General features: G+C 36.9%; 2 protein-coding genes across 2 annotated transcripts in view; one reads left to right on the top strand and one right to left on the bottom strand.

Moving 5' to 3' along the window:
• Window positions 1–4,350, bottom strand: part of LOC134815220 (tyrosine-protein phosphatase non-receptor type 9-like) — a 29,596-nt gene extending 25,246 nt beyond the window's left edge. Inside the window, exons 1-4 of the mRNA XM_063823737.1 lie at window positions 4,256–4,350; window positions 2,554–2,697; window positions 1,509–1,598; window positions 515–645 (exon numbers count right to left, since the gene is read on the bottom strand). Of these exons, the coding sequence (XP_063679807.1) occupies window positions 515–645; window positions 1,509–1,598; window positions 2,554–2,697; window positions 4,256–4,294 (404 nt within the window). The 5' untranslated portion in view covers window positions 4,295–4,350. The remainder of the gene's footprint in view (window positions 1–514; window positions 646–1,508; window positions 1,599–2,553; window positions 2,698–4,255) is intronic.
• The window catches only part of LOC134815824 (cytochrome c1-like), a 94,968-nt gene that overhangs the window by 39,871 nt on the left and 32,717 nt on the right, over window positions 1–22,380 (top strand). The gene's annotated exons all lie outside the window — the stretch shown is intronic.

Raw genomic sequence — 22,380 nt, 5'->3', positions numbered from 1 at the left:
CACCCAACTTTCGGGTTTTTAACGCTAAAAACGGAAAGTAAAAGTTTTAACAAGTTTTCTAGAGGCTTTGAACTGATCTAAGGACGGGGAGGCGGTTAGCTAAGGATGTGGCAGCAGCTGTGTACTAGTGAGTTAGAGGTCCTTCCTTCCATGTTGACATGTTGAGAGCAGCACAATGAGTGTGTGGAGATCATGACGATATGCTTTTTAAAACAGCGTTGTAACTGGATTAGATGTGCAGTATGCATGAGACAATTCACGTGAAAGTTTAAAGGTTAAAAACGGTGAGAATGAGTTGTGCCAGTGACTTTATTTAACATTTCTCTGTAGACATTTTTAAGTGTATCTAGAACACTGGGAAAATGTTTATTAACTGATTATCTGGAAGTCGTAATTAAATTAGTAAACTATTAGTGTATTTGTCAAGTATTCAATCAAATTAAACTAAGTCAATATCAAATCATTTAAAAAAGTTAAGTACTGAATCAGTTAAAAAGCGTAAGAAGTATCTTACAAGTGAAGAGCACAGTCGAGCTGGAAGATGATGCACTTCATGAGGGCCTCGTGTGAGGCTGTGTGGATGTTGTGTTTACGAGCGGTGAATATAGCTAGTGCTTGCGGCTCCTCTGCTCCTTGCTGGTTCGTCTGAAATTTATAAATAATAAATAATATAACTATTTATTCTATTTACAGTACAATCAAACCATGTGGTATAGTAAAGTATTTGTGTGTTACATATAAATTAACAAATTGGGGATGTATAGAGAAGGTATCATCAGTTCCGTTACATGCTGGTATACAATTTGATGGTTTACTCCATTAATTTGAGCTTTAAACATCCTCAACGTGTTGAATGAATTGTTCGTACAGGTTATTTGTAAGTAAAGCGGAACTATGATTTTGAACACCTTATATCGCGAGAGCCATATTTATAGTTATACCCCAGAGAGTTGGTTTTCAGAGAGTTGGATCAGGAGATTTTCACTAGAAAATAGTTGTGCTCCTTAGAGGACACGGTCTTTAAAATATAAACTAATTACATAGTGGAATATTATTTGGCGATTTCTTCAGACCCTGAGTTAACCACAGGAAGTGTTAAAGATACACAAATCCATTCTTCAAATTTCATCAACTCAGCTATATAATGCTTTACCTTTCAATGCAGTGCATGACGCAGTTGCAACCGTAAATCAGAATCCGACAGAGAGATTATATTTCTAGTCTAACTAGCTACTAGAGGCTCAACACCCTATTTTATAAGTTCTATCCTTAATCCTTATCTTGTCCACATGTCACAGAATATGTAAATGTAATTACTCCCTCAAGGTACACATTTTACACCTTCTCAGGCCCACATACAAGGCTAATGTTAAACATGGCAAATCTTAACAGTAAAACAATATCCCACATTACTGGCAGTCATGGTTAGATCCCATACAAGTTCTCAAAACCTAATGACCATAAAAGAAGTACATGGCACAGATATAATTACCCGGTAACATACTTACAATAATCGTGAACTTCCCACTGTCGAGTTCGTCTTTTAGCGGCCCAGTGACAGGGTTTATTGTTCTCAGTTTGTACTGGTCCCTCAGCGCCTGTTGGACATTTCATTCGCATTAAATTTATACACTGTTAAAAGGGTAGAGTTATACTATAAGATATCCGCGACAGCGATAAGCCCGACAAGCCGGCTCACTACAGCCTTTGGCACATGAAAAAGTGGAAGCCATACTGACACTACATACGAGATTTCTTATCCCCTCGACCTCGCACAAATATGTACACACAGCGCCCTTTGACTGTAATTTCTTACATGACACCCCTCGCGTCATTCCATCCAACGATCAATCCTTTGAGTGTGATCGCCTTGTGAGAAAAAGGTTTAGGTAAGTGTGGGGTTCGCTAATCGTTAAACAATGGTGACAGTGATTATGTTCGGTCCAATCCCATGGAATCATAAAATAAATACGGTGCCTAATGGAGATTAAATTACTTGCATGAGAAAAAATGGTATATTTTATGGGAGATTGCGCGGGATCAAATTTAAGTTTTTGTGATAACGCGCGAAATTTACTTTATTTTGTCCGCTCAAAATATCAGAAAACTAGCAATAGGATAAAAATTCTTAAAGAGACACACCCTAGTAGGCGGGACTACAGCCACGTATGAAGCCATGGGTGATCGAATTATCAAGTAGTAGGACGTGAAAACGCAAAATCGAGTTGATAACTCAATCTCCCAACAATAGTTGAACACATAAGTAATATTTAGCGCTGACGGTGCACACTGTGAAACACAGTGCTGGTTAACGAAGCGCACTGTTTTGAAACGCAATACCTCCCCCGGCCGACATGTTTCATAAATTAAAGTTATCAGTCATTAGCATTCCCCGGTAACCACACCTAATAAGAAATCATATCCAAAACACACCTGCTGCACTACTCCGTCCGAATCACAATTTGTTAGGTGGGGTGTTTTCAATTCTTACACACCGGAAGGAATTCCCTCAATTCTTTGGATGCCAAAGGGGAAACGTCAACGTGCCCTTACCTCATGGTTCCTGAATAAAGTAATGGCGCGGGTGACATCAAACTTCCGGGCAGATAAGAACTTGACAGCGCATTTCATGTCAACAGGAGGGTGCCCAACTTGTTCCTGCATCACGTTCACCCAGTTCAAAAACTCTATCACTTTCTGAAATTAAAGATAGTTATCGCTATGCGTGAGTACGTCCGTGTACGAGTTATTACTAATTTCTGTAGAATAGAACGAGATTCGTTTTATTATCCCGCCAGGCGTGGGGGCAATTATCTAAGAATTAAAATAACTTTTGGAGAAAATGTTGAATGTTGATGTTATTTCATGTCATACATATAATATTCTATCATTCACCGCTAATCTCTAAAACAATTGATATAAAATGAATGATTCTGAGTTTAAACAAACAGTTTAGTCAGTTTTGTTTTCGTTTTAGCTTTTGACACGTCGGAAGATATGGAATCATGAACAAATCTTACCGTTCAAATAAAATTCTCGAGAAAAAAGGGCTAATTATAAGTCCTCGATTCATCACATCATGTTCTATGAATAAAACGGATAGACTAGCAAGACTTTTAAAACTTAGCGACAGCACAAATCTTAAAAGTGTTCTCAAACGAAATTTCCTAAATTTATGTAAATAAATATTACGTAGTTCACTCAGCCCGCTTTCTTTAATGCAACTAAAATATTTCACGTCGTTAATTAAACTAACGTACACTTTAATTGGTCTTGATTAAGAAGTTATGTTAATTGAGACCGTAATATTTAATTACATAATTGGACAGTAAACCGCGCAAACACGGGACACACCATTCTTTCCACGGGAAACCACACGAACTATAGTAGCCTTCATAGTTCGCATTTTAAACATATTATATCTGGATTCCTAGCATATCATTACATGTTATTAATACGACTTTCTGGCTTCGGACTGTTAATGAAAGTCAATGTTATTTTTGCAGCACGGAACGGCTATAAATACATCTTGTTCCACGTGGATAAATTTTAAAATGTTACAAGTTCACGACGCTCGGAATTCTGTTCATAGGAAATTGATTCTGGGGTGAAATAGATTCTAGAACAAAGTATGAGGCAGTTTTAAAGCAGCAGCATGATATTCGAGACTATTTATTTTCTTTTCCAAACATGTGACTTCCAGCTCATTAAACACTGCAAGATAATAATATATGTCACGTAATTTTGAGTTGTTCGTACTCAAAGACAGGTTTCATCGTTAATAACACACCAACTCAAAGATTAGTTAACATGACCAGACGAGTGACTTAACTATGTGTACACTGTAGGCGCACTTTAAATTTTGTAGGTTAGTATTCTAAAAATAGATTTAAACTGTTGTTAAGGTGTGGTGCGGGTGTTTTCACTTTTTTATGGCAATAATTGTAAATATTGTACGATATAGCTGTCAGATACTGGTTTGGATTGATAAACGGGTATGTGACAATGAATTCCTTTTGATGAATTAAATTACCTTTAATAAAAATTTAATGTTTTGCAGAAGTTAAGCAAAGAATGCTTACAATTTTTCCTTAAATTTTAAACCATTATATGTGACAAGTTATCTTAAACAGCTAAAGCAACTTTCAGTTTAAGTAATAAAATTTTAGACATTTTCTTGAGAATCTTTTTCAAGAATGACCTGGAAGAATACATTTTAAGATGTAATAATATATATTAAGATAAGATAACAAACCTGATGTTCATTTGAATCGAGTTCGAGTCGCGACTCCATGGTAACCAGATGGCTAATCTTGTTCTAGTGGGCTTCCTTATTACATTCTGCAGAACAGTTAAAGTAGAAATTAATACTAACATTTTCTTAACCTTGTAATAACTTGTTAATTACAGGAAACTTTGACTACGGATGGGGAGGCAACACAAGTTTCTTTTGACACGTGACGATCTAGTCACAGTTGAATGACACGACTTGTATCACCTCCCCACCTTCAGAACATAATTAGATATAAAATGATTTAAAGCTCGTACACGTGTGTGTGACAGAGTTTACAATGGTGTTTACACGTTTTGACAGGCACGAATTGCAAGCAGAACATGCGATAAGTTGACAGTGAAACAACAGCATACATTGTAACAAAATTATTATATTAGCCATCTTTTGATAAACATGCTTTATTACGTAAAGTATTAATTTAGGATAAAAGTTGTATTAATGATTTGGACAACAAGCACAGCCAAACGTATAGCTGACTGTTTCATTCTGTAAAATCAACAATTTTCCGACTAATAAATTTAAAAATAAGTTAAGTTAAAAACCAACCTCAACAGAGAGATATAAGATTAAGAAGAGACAATTTAAAAACTTGAATTTAAAAATCGTTAACACCACATCACAAGATAAAACTTTTAGAGAATATAAGCAAAACCAACAAAAAATGGACATTAAAACTGGGAACAACTAGTAACTCTTTACAATTTACAATAATTGATATAATATATTAATGTTATGAAAAAAACACAAGATGCTAAATTAACACATCAGGAAACACGATGGAAGTCCTTCATCTTACAGCAGCTTCACATTGATAGCCTTTGGTCTGGGGTGGGGTTGGGTCCATCTAAGCTGAAACTGAATCGAGCTCCCAATCCTCACATTATTCCTGTCGCTGTTCACAATACAACTCTCATGAACAAATACACTTTGCTTCCCTTGGTCCACTTCTACAGTTGAGAAACCATAGTGTTTGTAAGGCAACCAAGCACTGATGGTAGAAGTGAAAACGGTTCCACTAGCGATATGCTCCTTCAACTTTCCAGCTTTGTCACTCTCTCTTGATGACCCCTGTGCTGAAGTTTTGGGCTGGTTCACTCGAGCAGCCTTTCTGTCTTTCTCGGCTTTGATCCTCTGTTGCCATTTTCTTTGTCTCCTTTGGTCCTCTTTTGTTTTCTTTGCTTCTTTCTTCCGTTCTCGCTCCTCATTTTCTTTGAGTAACTTTTCCAGAAATTCCTTTTCTTTCTTCATGTTGGCTTCACGGTCTGCAACTTCATCCTCGTGTCGTGAGATAACTTTCTTAACTTCAGGCAACATCGAATCAGTCATGTCTTTAAAGCTTTTGTAAAAATGAACAGTGGAAAAATCAATTGACGGGCACAGTGCACTTATTTTCAAGTCTAAACATTCCACTTCGTCAACATCAAGACCCATAGACAACTGAACAAGTTCTCGACTTTTATTGAATCCTGTCAAACAAAACTGAACATATACAGATCCATAGTCTCTGAAGCTGTCAACAATGCTTGTGCATTCATGAGCATTATCATCGAATTCTAGGTATACAATTTCTTTATCATAGCTGCTTAAGTCCATTAGAAAGTGGACTGTATGCGCATCAGCAAACCTCTTGTTCAAGAATGTATCACAATCAAAATCACATGCAGCTTCTTTTGATACAAATTTACTTTGAGTTTCATTCAGATTTTCTTGAACATTAAGAAAACCATATAAAATGCTGTCACAAAATTGAAATTCAAAACTGTTTAAATTGAGTTGAGGAAGATGGTCCAGGTGAAGAGTTAGTTCCTTCAGGAGGGTCAGATCCTTATCAAGTTCTCTGATTTGAAGGTTATTTCTCTCGTATAGAAGGCATGTTGTTATATCAGGATTGTAATTAAACTGTATTTTCCAGTTTTTTCCACATTCAAAGCTAGTTTTGCTGATAACAACATCATCTTTTTGTTCAACATCATACACATAGAGCATATTCGTTGTACAGTGCATCACAAAAGCCATATTCTTATATATTCCCAATGGTATAGCATTCGAGAAGAGAGAAAATTGAAGCTTAGGTTTCAGGAAGGAAAACCTCGATGAAAATGCATCTAAATCATGCTCAGCAATGATACACGTAGAGAATAGTTCCTCATCTTCTAAAAGTTGAAGGGGTGCAACACAAAACATCAGCTTTATTGTTTTGTCTAATTTTTTCATACCACAAATTTTGACGTCATCGACCATACGTAAGCTGAGCTTAGGCTCACTTTTCTTCCACAAGTTAGTAATTTTTTCAAAATCTGAAGAAAAAATTCCTTGCCTTTCTAAAGGTACCTCATCTGACATTATATCCCAAACAGTCAAAGTCCTCCTCTCATCCTCAAATCCAATTCCAGATACCAAACCTTTGCAGCTGAAAATTTCTGGTGGTTTTTGTGGTGAATAGAAGGCCCCTGGAACAAACATAAATCTAGTATTTTGCTCATTATCAAGACAGTCTTTATCAATGCACAAGAGATGATACAAGTCTTCTTCTCCAGAATCCTCACAATCAGCTATAAACATAGTGAAGTGATCACTTCCGTTTTGACAGCCAGCACTGGCACCCACCATCTTAAGTATGTTGAATTCATCCTGTTTGAGATCAAGTACTTGGTCAGAGTGGTCAGTTATAAATAAAGAGAATTGGTTCCGGACAGAATGAGTGATACACTTTGAAGATGGTTCTGTGGAATCGAGAAAGCAAGCATAATGCTCCATAGAGTTTGTAAATTTGTTTAAAAGCAATGGCAACTTTTGCTTTATCTTGCCTGCATTTAAGTCTGACTGTCGACTGTAGAGAACTCGGTAAATAACCCTGGTTAAATCTACAGACCTCAAGATACATTCCCTGATCAAAATTCTCTCAATGATTTGAGATTTTTTGTCTTTGGAAATGGTTCCTATCTTGGAAAGTAGGGTTCTATTGGCCCAAGTTGAGTCTGAACTGAGATGAAGGATGATGGACTCCCAAGCAGTATAAGGTATCTTAAATGGAATCAATGACTGGAGTGACTCGATAAGAAGATCGTTGCACCACACAAACCAATGATTACACATTTCATCTGCCGTGCCGGGAAGGGCTGAGATGCAGTCAACTGAACTGTTCCACATCTTCGTGATGCCTTTATTAACATCATCTGAAGCTTCACCAGAAATTGCAACCCTACCAAGTCCAACAGACATTGCATGCTTAACGTAAAACAAAGATTCCCAAAGTAGTTCAAAAATTGGGATTTCCAACTTTTCAGTTACTGACTGATATTGAGGGATTTCAGGAAATGGATGTAAAAGAGCTGATCGTATCTTTGATAGCCGCCGTGCACACTCCACGGGAAATTTCTTTGTATCAGGAAATAAAGATGGACTATGACATAAATCGTAAAAGTCGTCATATGATTGATCACTGTGACAAGTGTAATCTGAGTCATCACTATCAAGAAAGTAGTCATTGTAGTAATCATCAGATTCATATCCGCCAAAATCCAACCAATCACCAAATTCTATACCAAAACCCTCAAATCCATATTCCCCATAGCCATTGAATCCACCAAACATGTAGTGATCGTCATCATCGTCGTCACTGTCATAGAACATTAGACCCTGAGTTACTAGAATCTAGATAAATAAGTGTTGTGAGATGGACACTGCACTGTTGTATTAAAATCGATAAATATCTCTGAATGGTAATCTTTATTTCTGTAAAAAATATATGGCTGATATTGCCAGAACAATCAATATTCAATATAGACAATTTTTGTATATCATTTATTTCAAGTCACTCAAATTTAACTCGATCTGCTACCAAATGATAAGGATTGGGAGATATCGAAACACAGTTATTTTTAAAGTTAATAAAACAAATGTTAAATTTATTACCGATTATATAATCAATACATATGATAAACTCTAATATTGGAGTGCCAGTGCAACTCTGATGGGCCCAAAACACTATGATTATGAAATAAATTTACTTGAATAGAATGAGAACTGGAATTAGGATCAAATTGACAAAGGAATACAATAACAATCTTAAACAATAATCTCAGAATGTGTGTGTGTGTTTTCCGAGCAGCTTAATCAAGAAAATGGTAAGAGTTACGGGGCTGGCTCTCTCTGCACATGTAGCTGCATAAGTAATAACCTTAATTGGGTTAGCGGGGTAAGATTCACTGTCATGTTATACTATAATCTTATTAGGGGAGGGGGCACTGTTTGGCCGGGTCTGTTTGAACTGCAGAGAGAGTTCATACTTTCATAAGACAATGTTATGCGTGTTTTCAAATATAATAGGCGGGTGTGGTGCGGAGTTAACAAGGGTTAATTTCTAAAACGATTTAAATAAAAATGGAAAGCGGTTCAAGACGGGAGTGATGAGGTGTAATAGTCGGTGTTCGGACCTTATGATCATGGAATGTGGTGCCTAATAATGACTTAATTATCCACGAGAAAGAACTGATTATGAGATTATTACTGTTGGATACGAGAGGGTACTCCGAATAGAATTGCTCACCTAATGCAGGTTTTGAATCAGTTAAACAAAAATTTCAGTTAAACAAAAATTTCAGTTAAACAAAAATTTCAATTTTATGCCATTTATTACAGAGTAAACAAGTTTACAATAAATCAATTTGATATTTAAAGGAATCCTAATTCAAAGTGTAGTATGGTTGTCACTCTTTAAATAGATTAGATATAGGTTGACAAGGCAAAGGAGTGTGCGTGCTGTTCGCTATTGCTCCCACCCATGGGCACATATTAGGTGCGATGGGTGCGGGATCGCACAATTTACCGTTTTGCGCACACTTCCGCATAATTTATTGTTTTCCGCACATTTCCGCACATTTTGTAATTATCTGCATATTTCTGCATAATCTAGCATTTTCCGCGTAATTTCGCATAATTTTGAAATTTTCGCGTTAAGATTTTCGAGTGTAAAAACCAAAATATGTTAAAAGCCGGGCCCTTTTAGGACCGTGACTCAGGCCCTTTCGGGACCCTGACCCAGGCCCTTTCGGGACCCTGACCCAGGCCCTTTTGGAACTCATACCTAGGCCACGTGAGCACGTGACCCAGTTACCACGTGACTCAGGCCCTTTCGGGACCCTGACCCAGGCCCTTTCGGGACCCTGACCCAGGCCATTTCGGGACCGTGACCCAGGCCCTTTTGGAACTCATGCTTAGGTCACATGACCCGGTTACCACGTGACCCAGGCCCTTTCGGGACCGTGACCCAGGCCCTTTCGGGACCGTTACCCAGGCCCTTTCGGGACCCTGACCCAGGCCCTTTCGGGACCCTGACCCAGGCCCTTTCGGGACCGTGACCCAGGCCCTTTTGGAACTCATGCTTAGGCCACGTGACTCAGGCCCTTTCGGGACCGTGACCCAGGCCCTTTCGGGACCCTGACCCAGGCCCTTTCGGGACCCTGAACCAGGCCCTTTCGGGACCGTGACCCAGGCCCTTTTGGAACTCATGCTTAGGCCACGTGACTCAGGCCCTTTCGGGACCGTGACCCAGGCCCTTTTGGAACTCATGCTTAGGCCACGTGACTAAGGCCCTTTCGGGACCGTGACCCAGGCCCTTTCGGGACCGTGATCCAGGCCCTTTCGGGACCGTGACCCAGGCCATTATGGAACCCTCGTCGTTACCGTACTTCGATTATAGTGTATCAGTTATCATTCGTAGGTGATAATAGAAGAAGTAGGTGTAAAGGGTAATGAGCTTTATTCGTTGCAGCGTTGGCTTTATAGTGGGCTTAATGGATCTTGGATCAAATGGTTCACAAATACTGACGATCAATGCCAACAAGCATGTCACATATTTGCGATCACGCATGGGATCTGATCGACTCTATCAAGAGGCGTCTTCAAATAACTGTATCCTGATTCCTGATCTCTACCAGATCAAGTCACGGTTCTCAGATAACTGAATCTCAATATAGGTTCAATCATGGTCTTAGTAAAGAACTACACCCTCAGTAACACATAAACAGACCTATTTTTGATAAGAGCGGCGGTTATACGTTTAGAATTCCCAAAGTCCTTGAGAAAATGCAAAAAAACCCGCACAATTCCCGCACAAATTTCGAAAAAATCGCTGCACATTTGCCGCATAATTGGTAAAAATTTACCGCACCTTACCGCACATTTTACCTTTATAGTCGGGTGCGGTAACGCATAATTTCGATTTTTTACCGCACCTAATATGTGCCTCTGCTCCCACCAAACGGCAACCTAGTAAAAGTTTTGTATGGAAACCGGTCTCCATCACGATAAAAAATAAGGATTGTAGAATTTATAGTATAACTTTTAGTGCAGTGGAGGTAGCGGTGTGGTGCATTAATAGAGTGACAGCCTACTGATTTAGAGTCGTTTTTAAGTTTAACTTGTTTGTAAACAAGTTTACAATAAATCAATTTGATATTTAAAGGAGCACTCAATAAATTTAACAGTCGAAAATGTCATAGATCCTTCTTTAAAATCATTGATATCAATTCCCACTGGGAAGGAAAACCACGACATAATCAACTTATTGTTAAATTTTGTTACAAACTAATTTAATTTCAGAAATAATTGATTACAGAATACGGGTATATGCCTCACAGAATGGCCAAATAAAAGGAAGGTCTCTCAAAATCACAAAACACACTTTATTCCAGTTTTTATCTCATAAGAAGCTAAGTTGACACTCATATTTTTCTTCCCGGGGGTTGATTTAATCTCATAACCATTTTTTCTTTGAGAAAAATTGGCTGGAAAATCTTCCTCCAAAAAAACATGCCTCACAGAATGGCCAAATCTGAATTTCTATAATTTTTTGATGGAGATACTTTTTAAATTTCTATCACCACACGTTGTTAGAAAACCTATTAAGGAATGGGGTAATAACCTAAAACTCACGAAAAAACTGAGCTGTGAAAAATTATTTCACAAAAAAGAAAAAATGCCTCACAAAATGGCCAAAAAAAAAGAAAACGAGAAAATTTTATTTTTCTAAAACCTTTGGCTCTTGTTTCAGGCATGCTGCTGGTATAAATATGCCTTGTTAACACCCCCATATAGGTGAAATTTCTTAGAACTGAATAAAAAGGGCATAATTTCCTACACCAAAAATGGCCATTTTGTGTGGCGTTGTTCATATTCCCTGATTTCATGATTTATAACCTTCATTCGGCTGTAAAAACACTCCATCTGGGGTGTTATTGTATGATAAATAGCTTGTGAATACTTTAGACTTATTGTTTCATTGAATAAAAGGAGTTTTAAATTTTGGCCATTTTGTGAGGCATATTTTGGCCATTTTGTGAGGCGTTTAGCCATTTTAGCATTTTTTTCTTCCTATATTGAACAATGTTCGTTTTGTTTGATGAATACTATTCTTTAAATATCTTCTGTCATACTGGTGCCAGAAGTTCTCACCAAAATGCAAACTTAGTTCAAAAATTTGAAAACAAATTTTGTGAGGCATATTTTGTGAGGCGTGTAGCCATTTTAGCATTTTTTTCTTCCTATTTTGAACAATGTTCGTTTTGTTTGATGAATACTATTCTTTAAACATCTTCTGTCATACTGGTGCCAGAAGTTCTCACCAAAATGTAAACTTAGTTCAAAAATTTGAAAACAAATTTTCAGTGCTCAAAATTTCTACATAAACAGTCATATTTATGCCAGAAAATGTGGTCCTAGTTAATGATTTCACCACAGGAAGTGTTGCCAGAAGACTTTTGTTTCATATGGTATCCACAAAACCAACCAGTCTTATATGAAAAATTAGTTACAAAAACATTTACAAATTTGGCCATTCTGTGAGGCTAGCCATTCTGTGAGGCATTTACCCGTACCTTTAAAAAAACTTTTTTCGAAAAAATTTCTTGAAAAATGTTTGCGAAAATTTTGATATTTTCATGACATCCAAAATCATGACATTCGAAATCTTGACATTTTGTCATGATTTACAAATATCTGAGAAAGTTCACGCATATTTTTACCTGTCTTTTACAGGCAGAACTTGACATGAAAATCGTTTGCGCATATTTGATCAGATGAACGATTATTTGACATATCTGACAGGAGATACCATATAAAAATATCCTTGTGTTTGAAGAATTATATCAAAATAGTTAAGAATTTTTCAATAAATTTTTCTAGGACTCGCCTATAGCAGGCTTTGTCCCCCTGTATCAGGCTCTGCCATTTTGGATCATTGTGGGGCCCAAAAATGCCCCATCGGGTGATAAAAACCATGACATATTTCACCCAGATATAATAATATACGACATATTTTTAATGATATTGACCTGGGCTGGGAGACTTTGGGTCAGAAAACTGATCCGGCCCCCAAGAGGGGTCAGATCACGTCACCAATTAGTGACGTACAATTAGTGATGTGATCCATGGATTGAATATAATTGACACAGAAATGGGCTAGATCTGGGGTAGAGTTCACAAGTCAATTCTGTAAATCATAGCTGTACATTAAGAAGTAAACATGATCTGTTGCTTCCTTTGCTCTTCAACTTTCTCAGCATTGGGCAACATGAAATTAATCGTGTCTTCGAAGCACTCAATAAATTTAACAGTCGTAAATGTCATATATCCTTCTTTAAAATCATTGATATCAATTCCATCATAGATTTCATGAGACATGCGTAATTGGGCAAGTTCTCCATTGCTGTTGAATCCAGTGAGACAAAATTGTACCTCTTTATCAATGTAATCGTCATCTTTGGGATCAAAATCAAGGTAAACAATTTCTTTCTCATCATCATCTAAGTCAACTAATAAGTGAACCATATGTGCATCAGCAAACCTCCTATTTAAAAAAGCAGCACACTTTTCATGTTTGTCAGGTAAAGATGATTCATGCATTTCATTTTCAGTTTCTTGCAGATTTTCTTGGTTATTTAAAAACCCATACAATATCTTGTCATAAAACTGAAACTCAAAACTGTTATTGCCATTGGTTTGCGAAAAATGGTCCAAATCAAGGGTAAATTCATTCACTAGAGTCAATTCTCCATCAAGTTGTCTGCTTTGAAAATTATTGTTTTTGTACACAATGCATGAATTCATTTCAGGATTGCTATTAAACAATATTTTCCAATCTTTCCCACTTTCAAGCCATAATTTGCTGATTACAACCTCATCTTCTCGTTCAATATCATATGCACACAGCATATCTGTTGTTAGATGCATTACAAACGCCATATTTTTATGTAATCCCATTGGTATAGCATTCTTGAAGTAAGATTTTTGTAGGTTTGACTTTGAAGATGAAAACTCTTCTGGACATTCATCCAAGTAATACTCAGCAATAATACAAGAGGGCAATTGTTCACAGACTTCAGGACAGATGGGCGCTAAAGAAAACATCAGCTTTATTGTTTTATCGAATTTTGCCATACCAGATATGTTAACATGCTCAATCGAGAAGAACGTTGAATTGATTCCAAGATCAATTTCTTTCCATGAATTTGTAATATTTGCAAAACTTGAAGAAAATAGTATCCTTCCACAGTCTCCATTAGAAACATCCCAAACAGCCAAATGTTTTTGAGTCTCATTAGGACAGTCCTCAAAACCGATTCCAGCAACCAGACCCTCACAACTTAATATAATAGGTGGTTTTTTTGCACTTAAGGCTTCTGAAAAAACTTTTAAACTTGAAGTATTTTCTTCATTGTCTGTACAGTTTTTATCAATACACAGAAGATGGTACAAGTATGTTTCACCTGATTCCTTACAGTCAGGTATGAACATAGTGAAAAACTTGGATCTGTTTTGATAGCCAGTGCTAGCACCTACCATCTTAAATATGTTTGCTTCATAGTGCTCTTTTAGCCCAGGTACTATATCAAAGCAGTCACTTATAAAAAATATGAATGGCTTTTGTATATAATAGTTGATACATCTTGGAGATGGTTCAGACGAACACAGAAAGCATACCAAATACTTCATAGAGCGGTTGAACCTGTCTAAAAGCAAAGGCAATCTCCATTTCATCAATCTGACTGTTCTATGTGACAGTTCTTGGTGTAAAATTCGATACAAACAATTAGTTAAATCGACAGACTTTAAGATGCATTCTCTAATAAACATTCTTTCAATAATTTGTGATTTTTTGTCACTAGAAATGGTTCCTAAGTTGGTTCTGAGCAGTTCATCAGAGTAGGTACGGCATGTATCAGTATCAGTGAGATGAAAGATGATGCACGTCCAAGCAGTATAAGGTATCTCATATGGAATCAACAACTGGAGTAATTCAATAAGAAGATCGTTGCACCAAACAAACCAATAGGAACCCATTTCATCTGCACTCCCAGGGAGGGGTGAGATACTTTTAATTGAACTGTTCCACATTTTAGCAATAATATTAGGTGTTTTGCTGGGAATCGTAAGTTCTTTGTCAACAGCACACACTATTTCCTTGACATGATTCAGGCATTCCCACAATTGTTCATAAATAGGGATATTCAACCTTTCAGTTACTGATTAGTATGGACAGATATCTTGTAATGGTCGCATATGGGCTGATCTTATAACTGTCGCCCGCTGCGTAGACTCAAAAAATAACTTTTTGGTTTCTAACAGTATTGATGAGTAGGATGTCATAACTTTCATTAATCATATCCTGAGGAATTACATTACAGAGCTGCTGGAGACAAAACAAGAAGAAAAAAAATCACATTTTGCCATAATTTTGTTAACCTCATACCTATTTCAAGGACATTATATATCTAAATTCTAAAACATAATGTTTTTGCATGACACCCCAAAGAACACATGTGCCAAGTTTCAGCTCCTGGTTGTGGCCAGTCCTTTCCCGTTAAGGAGGATTACCTTTTTTTTCAGTTTAAGTTATGGACACGTTCATTGAAGTTTGAGGATATATTGGTAAGTTTCTAAAATAGCGTTTTCGACGATAGTGGCTTAATTTTAGCATCAATCAATCTAGTGTATTCATAAGTCCTAAATATTAGCCACGAGACCCATACTCCTATTATATGCACTGCTCAGAAATAAAATTTATTGCTTTAAGGTACTATAATGTAAAAATGTCACATTTTTGTGACAGAATGACATAAACATCCCTCATATAAATTTCTTAAATGTGTGACGGAGTTTACATGGTGCTACCATTTAACGAAAAAAGTCGCTAAATATGTAGATAATAGTCATATATGCAAAGTTATCCTATGAATTGGAAATTCGAAAATTTGGTCAAACACGGCAACAAGGGGTCCATATAAACTCTGTCACGTTTTTATAGTGTGACAAAGTTTACAACTCACTGCTGGCCGCATTTAAGCGATATTTTATTGTCTGATAAAGACATCGTTATGCGACAAAGTTTATCCTGAGGAGGAAACGATTATCCTAGGCATAGAGGGTTTATATAATGTCATAGTGTGACACATTTTACATCTTCATGCCATTCAGTAAGGTCACTAATATTTACCAATATCCTCAAACTTCAATGAACGTGTCCTTATAGTTTTACATGTAAATTACAGGTAAACCTCAATATTTGGCGCACGATATCTCAAAACACAAGGTCAGATTTATAAGGATTAGATCAATAAACGAAACAATAAATAAATCAAGTTTTATACATCACAATTATGGTAATTATTTTGCTACAGATCTAAATATAATATAGAAAAAAGATTATCTTAGTATCAGATCATATTAAATTGTATGTGATTGCTGTTCCATCACAGCTTTTTGAAATCACACCAGTTCTACTACTAATTTCTTTACAAGATTATTTTATGACTTATTTACTTTTGGGTGAAACATCTTCACAAGGATTGAAGCTGTTTGAAGAAACGCCTCAGAAGGGCCAGGGGTTAGTCCAAAAATAGCGTTTCCAAATTTCTACCCTCATCGATTATTATATAATGTATCATGATAATCCCTTGCCCAAACTCTAATCTCTTAAGCCCGAAATGATTACACAAAAGCCATGAGATGGCTCTAAAATCAGTCTTCAATTTAAGAAGGAATCTAGTACGGTCACTATTTCTAGAACCAGAGAAAATAAATTCTAGTGGCTATTGGCATTTCAGGTCATGGAGTTCTCTAACTGTCTCCTGATGACTCTTGGTTGTCAATAGTGCTCAGACTGTCAATAGTACTCAGACTGATCTACTTCCAGGGCCTGTTGGTTGATAATCCGTTGCTGCTTCCACTCTAGCCTCTGTTTCTTTTTTGCTTTCTTTGTCTCTGTTTTTTGTTTTAGCTTCTCAGCTTGTATGATTTGCCTTTTCGTATTTTCCTGCTCTTCCCTCTCTTTATTTTTACGCCCTTCTTCAGCACCCTCAATGACTTTCTCAACATCAGGTAACATCAAATTAATCGTGTCTTGAAAGCTTTTGTAGAATTTTATAGTGGACCAAACCATTTCAGTTCTAAAATCATTAAAATCAATTCCCTTACACACCTCCAGTGACATACTCAACTGAACAAGTTCTCGATTATCATTGAATCCAGTAAGACAAAATTGTAAATCTGCTAAGTTTTTAGAATGACCTTCGACAACATCACTAGAATCTACATTATCAACACCAAAATCAACGTAAACAAGCTCTTTCTCATCACTATCTAAGTCAACTAATAAGTGAACCATATGTGCATCAGCAAACCTCCTACTTAAGAAAGTGTCACACTCTTTGTCTGGTAAAGATTCAAACAATGCATGAATGTGGTCATCAGTTTCGTGCATATCTTCCTGATTATTAAGAAAACAATATAAAAGATCATCATAAAACTGAAACTCAAAACTGTTATTAAGTTGTGAAAAATGGTCCAAATCGAGGGTAAATTCATTCACTAGAGTCAATTCTCCATCAAGTTCTCGTAATTGAAAATGATTTTTTTTGTACAGAAGGCATGAATGTACTTCAGGATTGCTATTAAACTGTATTTTCCAACCTTTTCCACATCCAAAGCTGGTTTTGCTGATTACAATCTCACCTTTTTGTTTGATTTCATAAACACACAGCAGGTTTGTTTCAAGGTGCATAACAAAAGCCATGTTGTTGTGTATTCCTAATGGCAAGGCATTAGAAAAGAGAGAAAATCGAAGCTCTGGTTTCAGAAAAGAATCCTTGATGAAAATGCATCTAGATCATACTCAGCTATTACACACATCGGACTTTGTCTTGGTTTAGAAGGAAAGGGCATTGTATAAAACATCACTTTTAATGTTTTATCAAACTTTGCCATTCCAGAAATTGTGATATTTTCGTCCAAAAGTAAAGTTGAATAAAGCCTAGAGTAAATATTTTTCCAGGATTCTTTCATTGTTGCAAAATCAGAATAAAAAATTCTTCTCTTACAGCCTTCATCTGAGATATCCCAAACAGCCAAAGTCTTCTGATTACGATTAGTAGAGTCCTCGAACCCAATGCCAGCAACCAAACTTCCAAAACAATGTACAATTGGGGGATTTTGTGAATGTAAGGCTCCCAAAAGAAATGTAAATTTGGAATTTGAAGCACTTTCTTCACTTTCAAAGAGGTCAGTACAATTTTTATCAATGCATAGAATATGATACAAGTTTTTTTCTTCTGTCATATCAGCTATGAACATAGTTAAGTGGCCTGCATTATTTTGATAGCCAGTGCTAACACCTGTTATCTTCAATATGTTTGGTTTATACCCTTTCTTCAGTGTTAGACCAAAGGCTTCTTCATACTTTGAGTGGTCGCTTATGGGATATAAAATGGATTACTTATATAATAGTTGATACACCCTGATGATGGTTTGCAGGAACCAAGAAAACGTGAGAGACGCTTCATTGAGTTGTTGAACTTGTTTAAAAGCAAGGGCAACTTTTGCTTCATCTTCCTGGCCGTAATGTGTGACAGTTTTTGGTAGAGAGTTTGGTAAAGGTTTCTGATTAAATCTCCAGACATCAAGATGCATTCTCTGATGAAAAATCTCTCAACAATTTGAGATTTTTTGCCTCTGGAAATGGTTCCTAATTTGGTGAGTAGCATTCCAGATTTCTTATTTAATGAATCAGGACCAGCACTAAGATGAAGGACAATCAACTGCCATGCAGTATACGGTATTTTGAACGGAATCAGGGACTGGAGTGACTCAATAAGAAGATCATTACACCAAACAAACGAATGATTACATATTTCAATTGCAATCTCAGGAAGATTAGAGATGCAGTCAATTGAACTGTTCCAAATATCAAAAATACCTTTATCAGCATAAGATGTTTCATTGACGATTGTAACTCTGCCTAGTCCAACACAAAGAAGTTTCTTGGTGTAATACAAACATTCCCATAATTGCTCAAAACTTGGGATTTCCAAACTTTCTGTTAGATCTTTATGATTTAAAAAACTGTCTTGTAAAGGTTTTACATGAGTGGATATTATCCCAGTAATACGCCTCGCATATTTCACAGGAAATTTTTTGATGTCTGGGAATAACAATGGATTGCGGCATACATCACGGAAGTCAGAAAGGACATCAACATCACGATTGTCATGCAGCCTCATGCTAGGACATTTTCTGAGAAGTTGAGCAATGAATTAAGTTTAATTGTAGTACACTACTATTGAAATGTACCACAAGGGTATCCAACAGGTATCCAAAAGATACTTTATCTTTGGGCAGGGTCTTTCTTGAGTAACTATAGAATGGAATAGAATCAAGCTGTACTCAGATGGAGTCACTTCGTTAATTACATAAATCAATATTAAAAAGTATCCAAACAATCACCTTAATAATCTCAAGAAATCTGTGTGTGTGTGTGTGTATGTGTATATGTGTGTGTGCAGGAAATTTCAGAGCGGTTAAATATTTTATAAAAACGGTAAGAGTTACCGTACTGGTTTTTTCGGTATAGTGCCGACAAAACTCTGACAAAGCCAAAAAGCAAATTTTTTTAAATCGGCCGTTGGTAAGTGGCCCTGCTTGATTGGACCGTAAAAGACTTTGACTGCACAAATATTATTTTCCAAACATTATAACTGGCTGGTCACACACATCTAAATTAAATTACCCTAGGCTACTGTTTTCCAAGTCTTGTCCTGTGAGTAAAGTATGTGTGAGAAAGTTTTAATAAAATGAATGTATATTTTTGAATTTTTAAATTTTAATTTGAGAATGAAGTATAAAGAAATTTTTAATTAGCATTGTATAGTTTAAAATATTTATAGCTTATTATAACCATTGATAAATTTAAGCCATAATCTTTCGCCTGCTCTCCAATATCCACCTTGAAGGTGCATTTTTAATCCTTGAACTACACAATATAAAATCAAGCATGTTTTAGTGTAGACTTTTTGTCACAACAGGACTGCAACCTATATAGTAAAAACTTTAAACAGAACCCCTAATGTCTGCTAACAATTTTTCGTATAGTCCTTGGTGTGTACAAAAGCTCCCAGGCACGCGCATTCCTTGCCCCGTTAGTTACCTGTCCTTCCAAAACCAAACAAGCAGTCAAGGACAAAAAGTCATACACCAAATGGGCATTATATTTTATGAATTGTTTTACATCTTTAATCTGTAAAATGTGCTAAAATTAAATTTCTTGTTTCATTGAAATTTCTTGTTTCATTGGTTTAATTGATGGTTTTGTACCACAAATGTTACATAAAATGGCTTGAGCAGCTTAATCACGGGGCTTGCTCGCTGCATAATATTATGTAGCGTTGGTACATATATCATAATTACGTGCTGCCATGGATACTTTAAACTTATTAGGGGAGGGAGCGCTTAAATAGCGGTCTGTTTGAACTGTAGAGAGAGTTCATACTTTCATACGACAATGAAATGCATGTTTTCAAATATGTGGGTGTGGTGCGGAGTTAATAAGGGTTAATTTCTATTGATTATTGTTCAAGATACTATTGTTTAAGATACTATTTGTGTCTTGGGCCATGTAAACAGTGGTACCATGTTAAATGTGCTGACCTGAAGAAAAGAGAAGAAGAGGTGTGTAAAACATGCAACGAGAAAACCAATTGTGACAATGCAAAGCCCACTGCATCTGATGTATATGTAAATGTAAATAAATGTAATCAGTATGATGTTAATAAAACCAAAGACGGTGTAAACATACACAAAGAACCCGATGATAGTGTAATCCTTTGCCCAATATGCAGCACAACAGCTGATTGTGGAGGGGATGTTGTTGGATGTGATGGTATTTGTGGAAAATGGTTCCATGTTACATGCCTTTCAGAGGGCGATCAAGAAGTTGGTGAGGGATATTGGTACTGTTCCTCATGTTATGGTAAAGAGGCTTTCCCTGGCTTCCCAAGTTTTGTGAAGACAGCTGACATGGGGTTCGCTCAAGGGGCATGTTATTAAAGAGACATTTGGCAATGCCTATTATGAAATAATCAAGTGGAAGAAAAACCTGTTCAAGGTTCCTTCTGGTGTTCAAGGTAAAGCTTATGTGAAAGCGACCTCTAAAGTCATCAATTATTATGTTAACAACTCCCCCCTTCAAAAAGTGGCCATGACTGCACTTATGGTTATGCCTGCCCTGCTCCTCCAAAAACCTTCCAAACGATCCAAAACAAAGGACCACGTCAGATATCTTGAAGATCGCCTCAAACTTTAGGAGAAATGCAATCAAGGGCCTCATCAAAGAAGGTGAAGCTATTCAGAAGCGTTTAACATCAAGCAAGTTTACTCCCCAACATACCCACCAAGTATTCTCTAAGCTTATGCTTCAAGGAAAGTTGTCAGCAGCACTCGGATGGGTGACAAATAAAGCTTGGGGCCTCCTAGAACCAACACCAGAAACTATCAAGTTGCTAGAGAGTAAACATCCTGACCCACAGCCTGAAGAATCTTTCCTTGTAAGCAGTCTACTCAGCAAGGTTGACTTGAAAAAAGTAGACAACGTTATATTCGAGAACATAGATATTGAAGCAATCCAGAAGGCAGCAAAGAACACCAATGGATCAGCTGGCCCCTCTGGCCTAGATTCTGATGTTTGGCAACATATCCTTTGCTCTAAGTCACTCAAGACATGTGGTGCTGAACTATGTGAATCAGTTGCCCTGCTAACCAGGAAACTCTGCACTTAACTAGTTTACCCTGATCCCCTAGCAACGTTCATATCTTGCCGCCTTATTCCTTTGGACAAGAAACCTGGCGTTAGACCAATAGGGATTGGTGAAGTCTTCCGCTGAATAATCGGCAAGTCAGTTACTACTCTGCTCAAACCAGAGATCCTAGCAGCCACTGCACCACTTCAAGCGTCAGCACGCCTAGAAGGTGGAGTAGAAGCTGCTATTCATGCTCTTAGAACCATGTATGAAGATGAAGACACTCATGGTATCCTTCTTGTTGATGCAGATAATGCCTTCAACCGTTTAAACCGGAGAGTTGCCCTCCACAACACAAGTGTGATGTGTCCCGAGCTGTACAAATATCTTGTTAATACCTACAGAAAAGCAGCGAAATTGTTTTTTTTTTTTAATTTTTGGATCTATTTTTATATTGATATGATTTTTACATACCTATATATTCCTCACATAATTTCCATGTCCGCCTGAACAAACCTGGCACCATCAAATCTTACCTCTAGAAACCCCAGAACTCATCAAGCCTAGTCTGAATTCAAAACCATTTTAACAAATAAAATAGAGAATGTAGTCTTATCAGGTGTTATCGAGGAGCGGCTTGGTGAGCATGCCCCTATATTTACCTTTACCTCAGTAGAGACCCCTCGCAATACAGAGCCCCAGAAACATGTCCGATATTATGATTACTCAAGCTCCAAATTAAAAAGTTTTGTAACTGAACTTGAGGTGAAGGTAAACCAGCTGACTCCTTCGACACAATTTGATGAGTTTACGGCATGTTTTGACCAGACACTTGATAAACACTGTAAACTGGAAGTACCAAAAGTGACAAAAAGAACTCCGAAACTCAACCCATGGATTACAGACGGTATCATCCAGTCGGTAGAAAGAAAACATGAACTACGTAAGGAGTGGTCTGACAGTGTTACCAATAAGAACCCTGGTGGTAATCTCTTGTTCTACCAAGTATTTAGCAATTAT

This window comes from Bolinopsis microptera, chromosome 5 (assembly GCF_026151205.1).
Source record: "Bolinopsis microptera isolate Bmic1 chromosome 5, MBARI_Bmic_1.0, whole genome shotgun sequence".
Taxonomy (NCBI): domain Eukaryota; kingdom Metazoa; phylum Ctenophora; class Tentaculata; order Lobata; family Bolinopsidae; genus Bolinopsis; species Bolinopsis microptera.
This window is presented reverse-complemented; position numbering and strand designations above follow the sequence as displayed.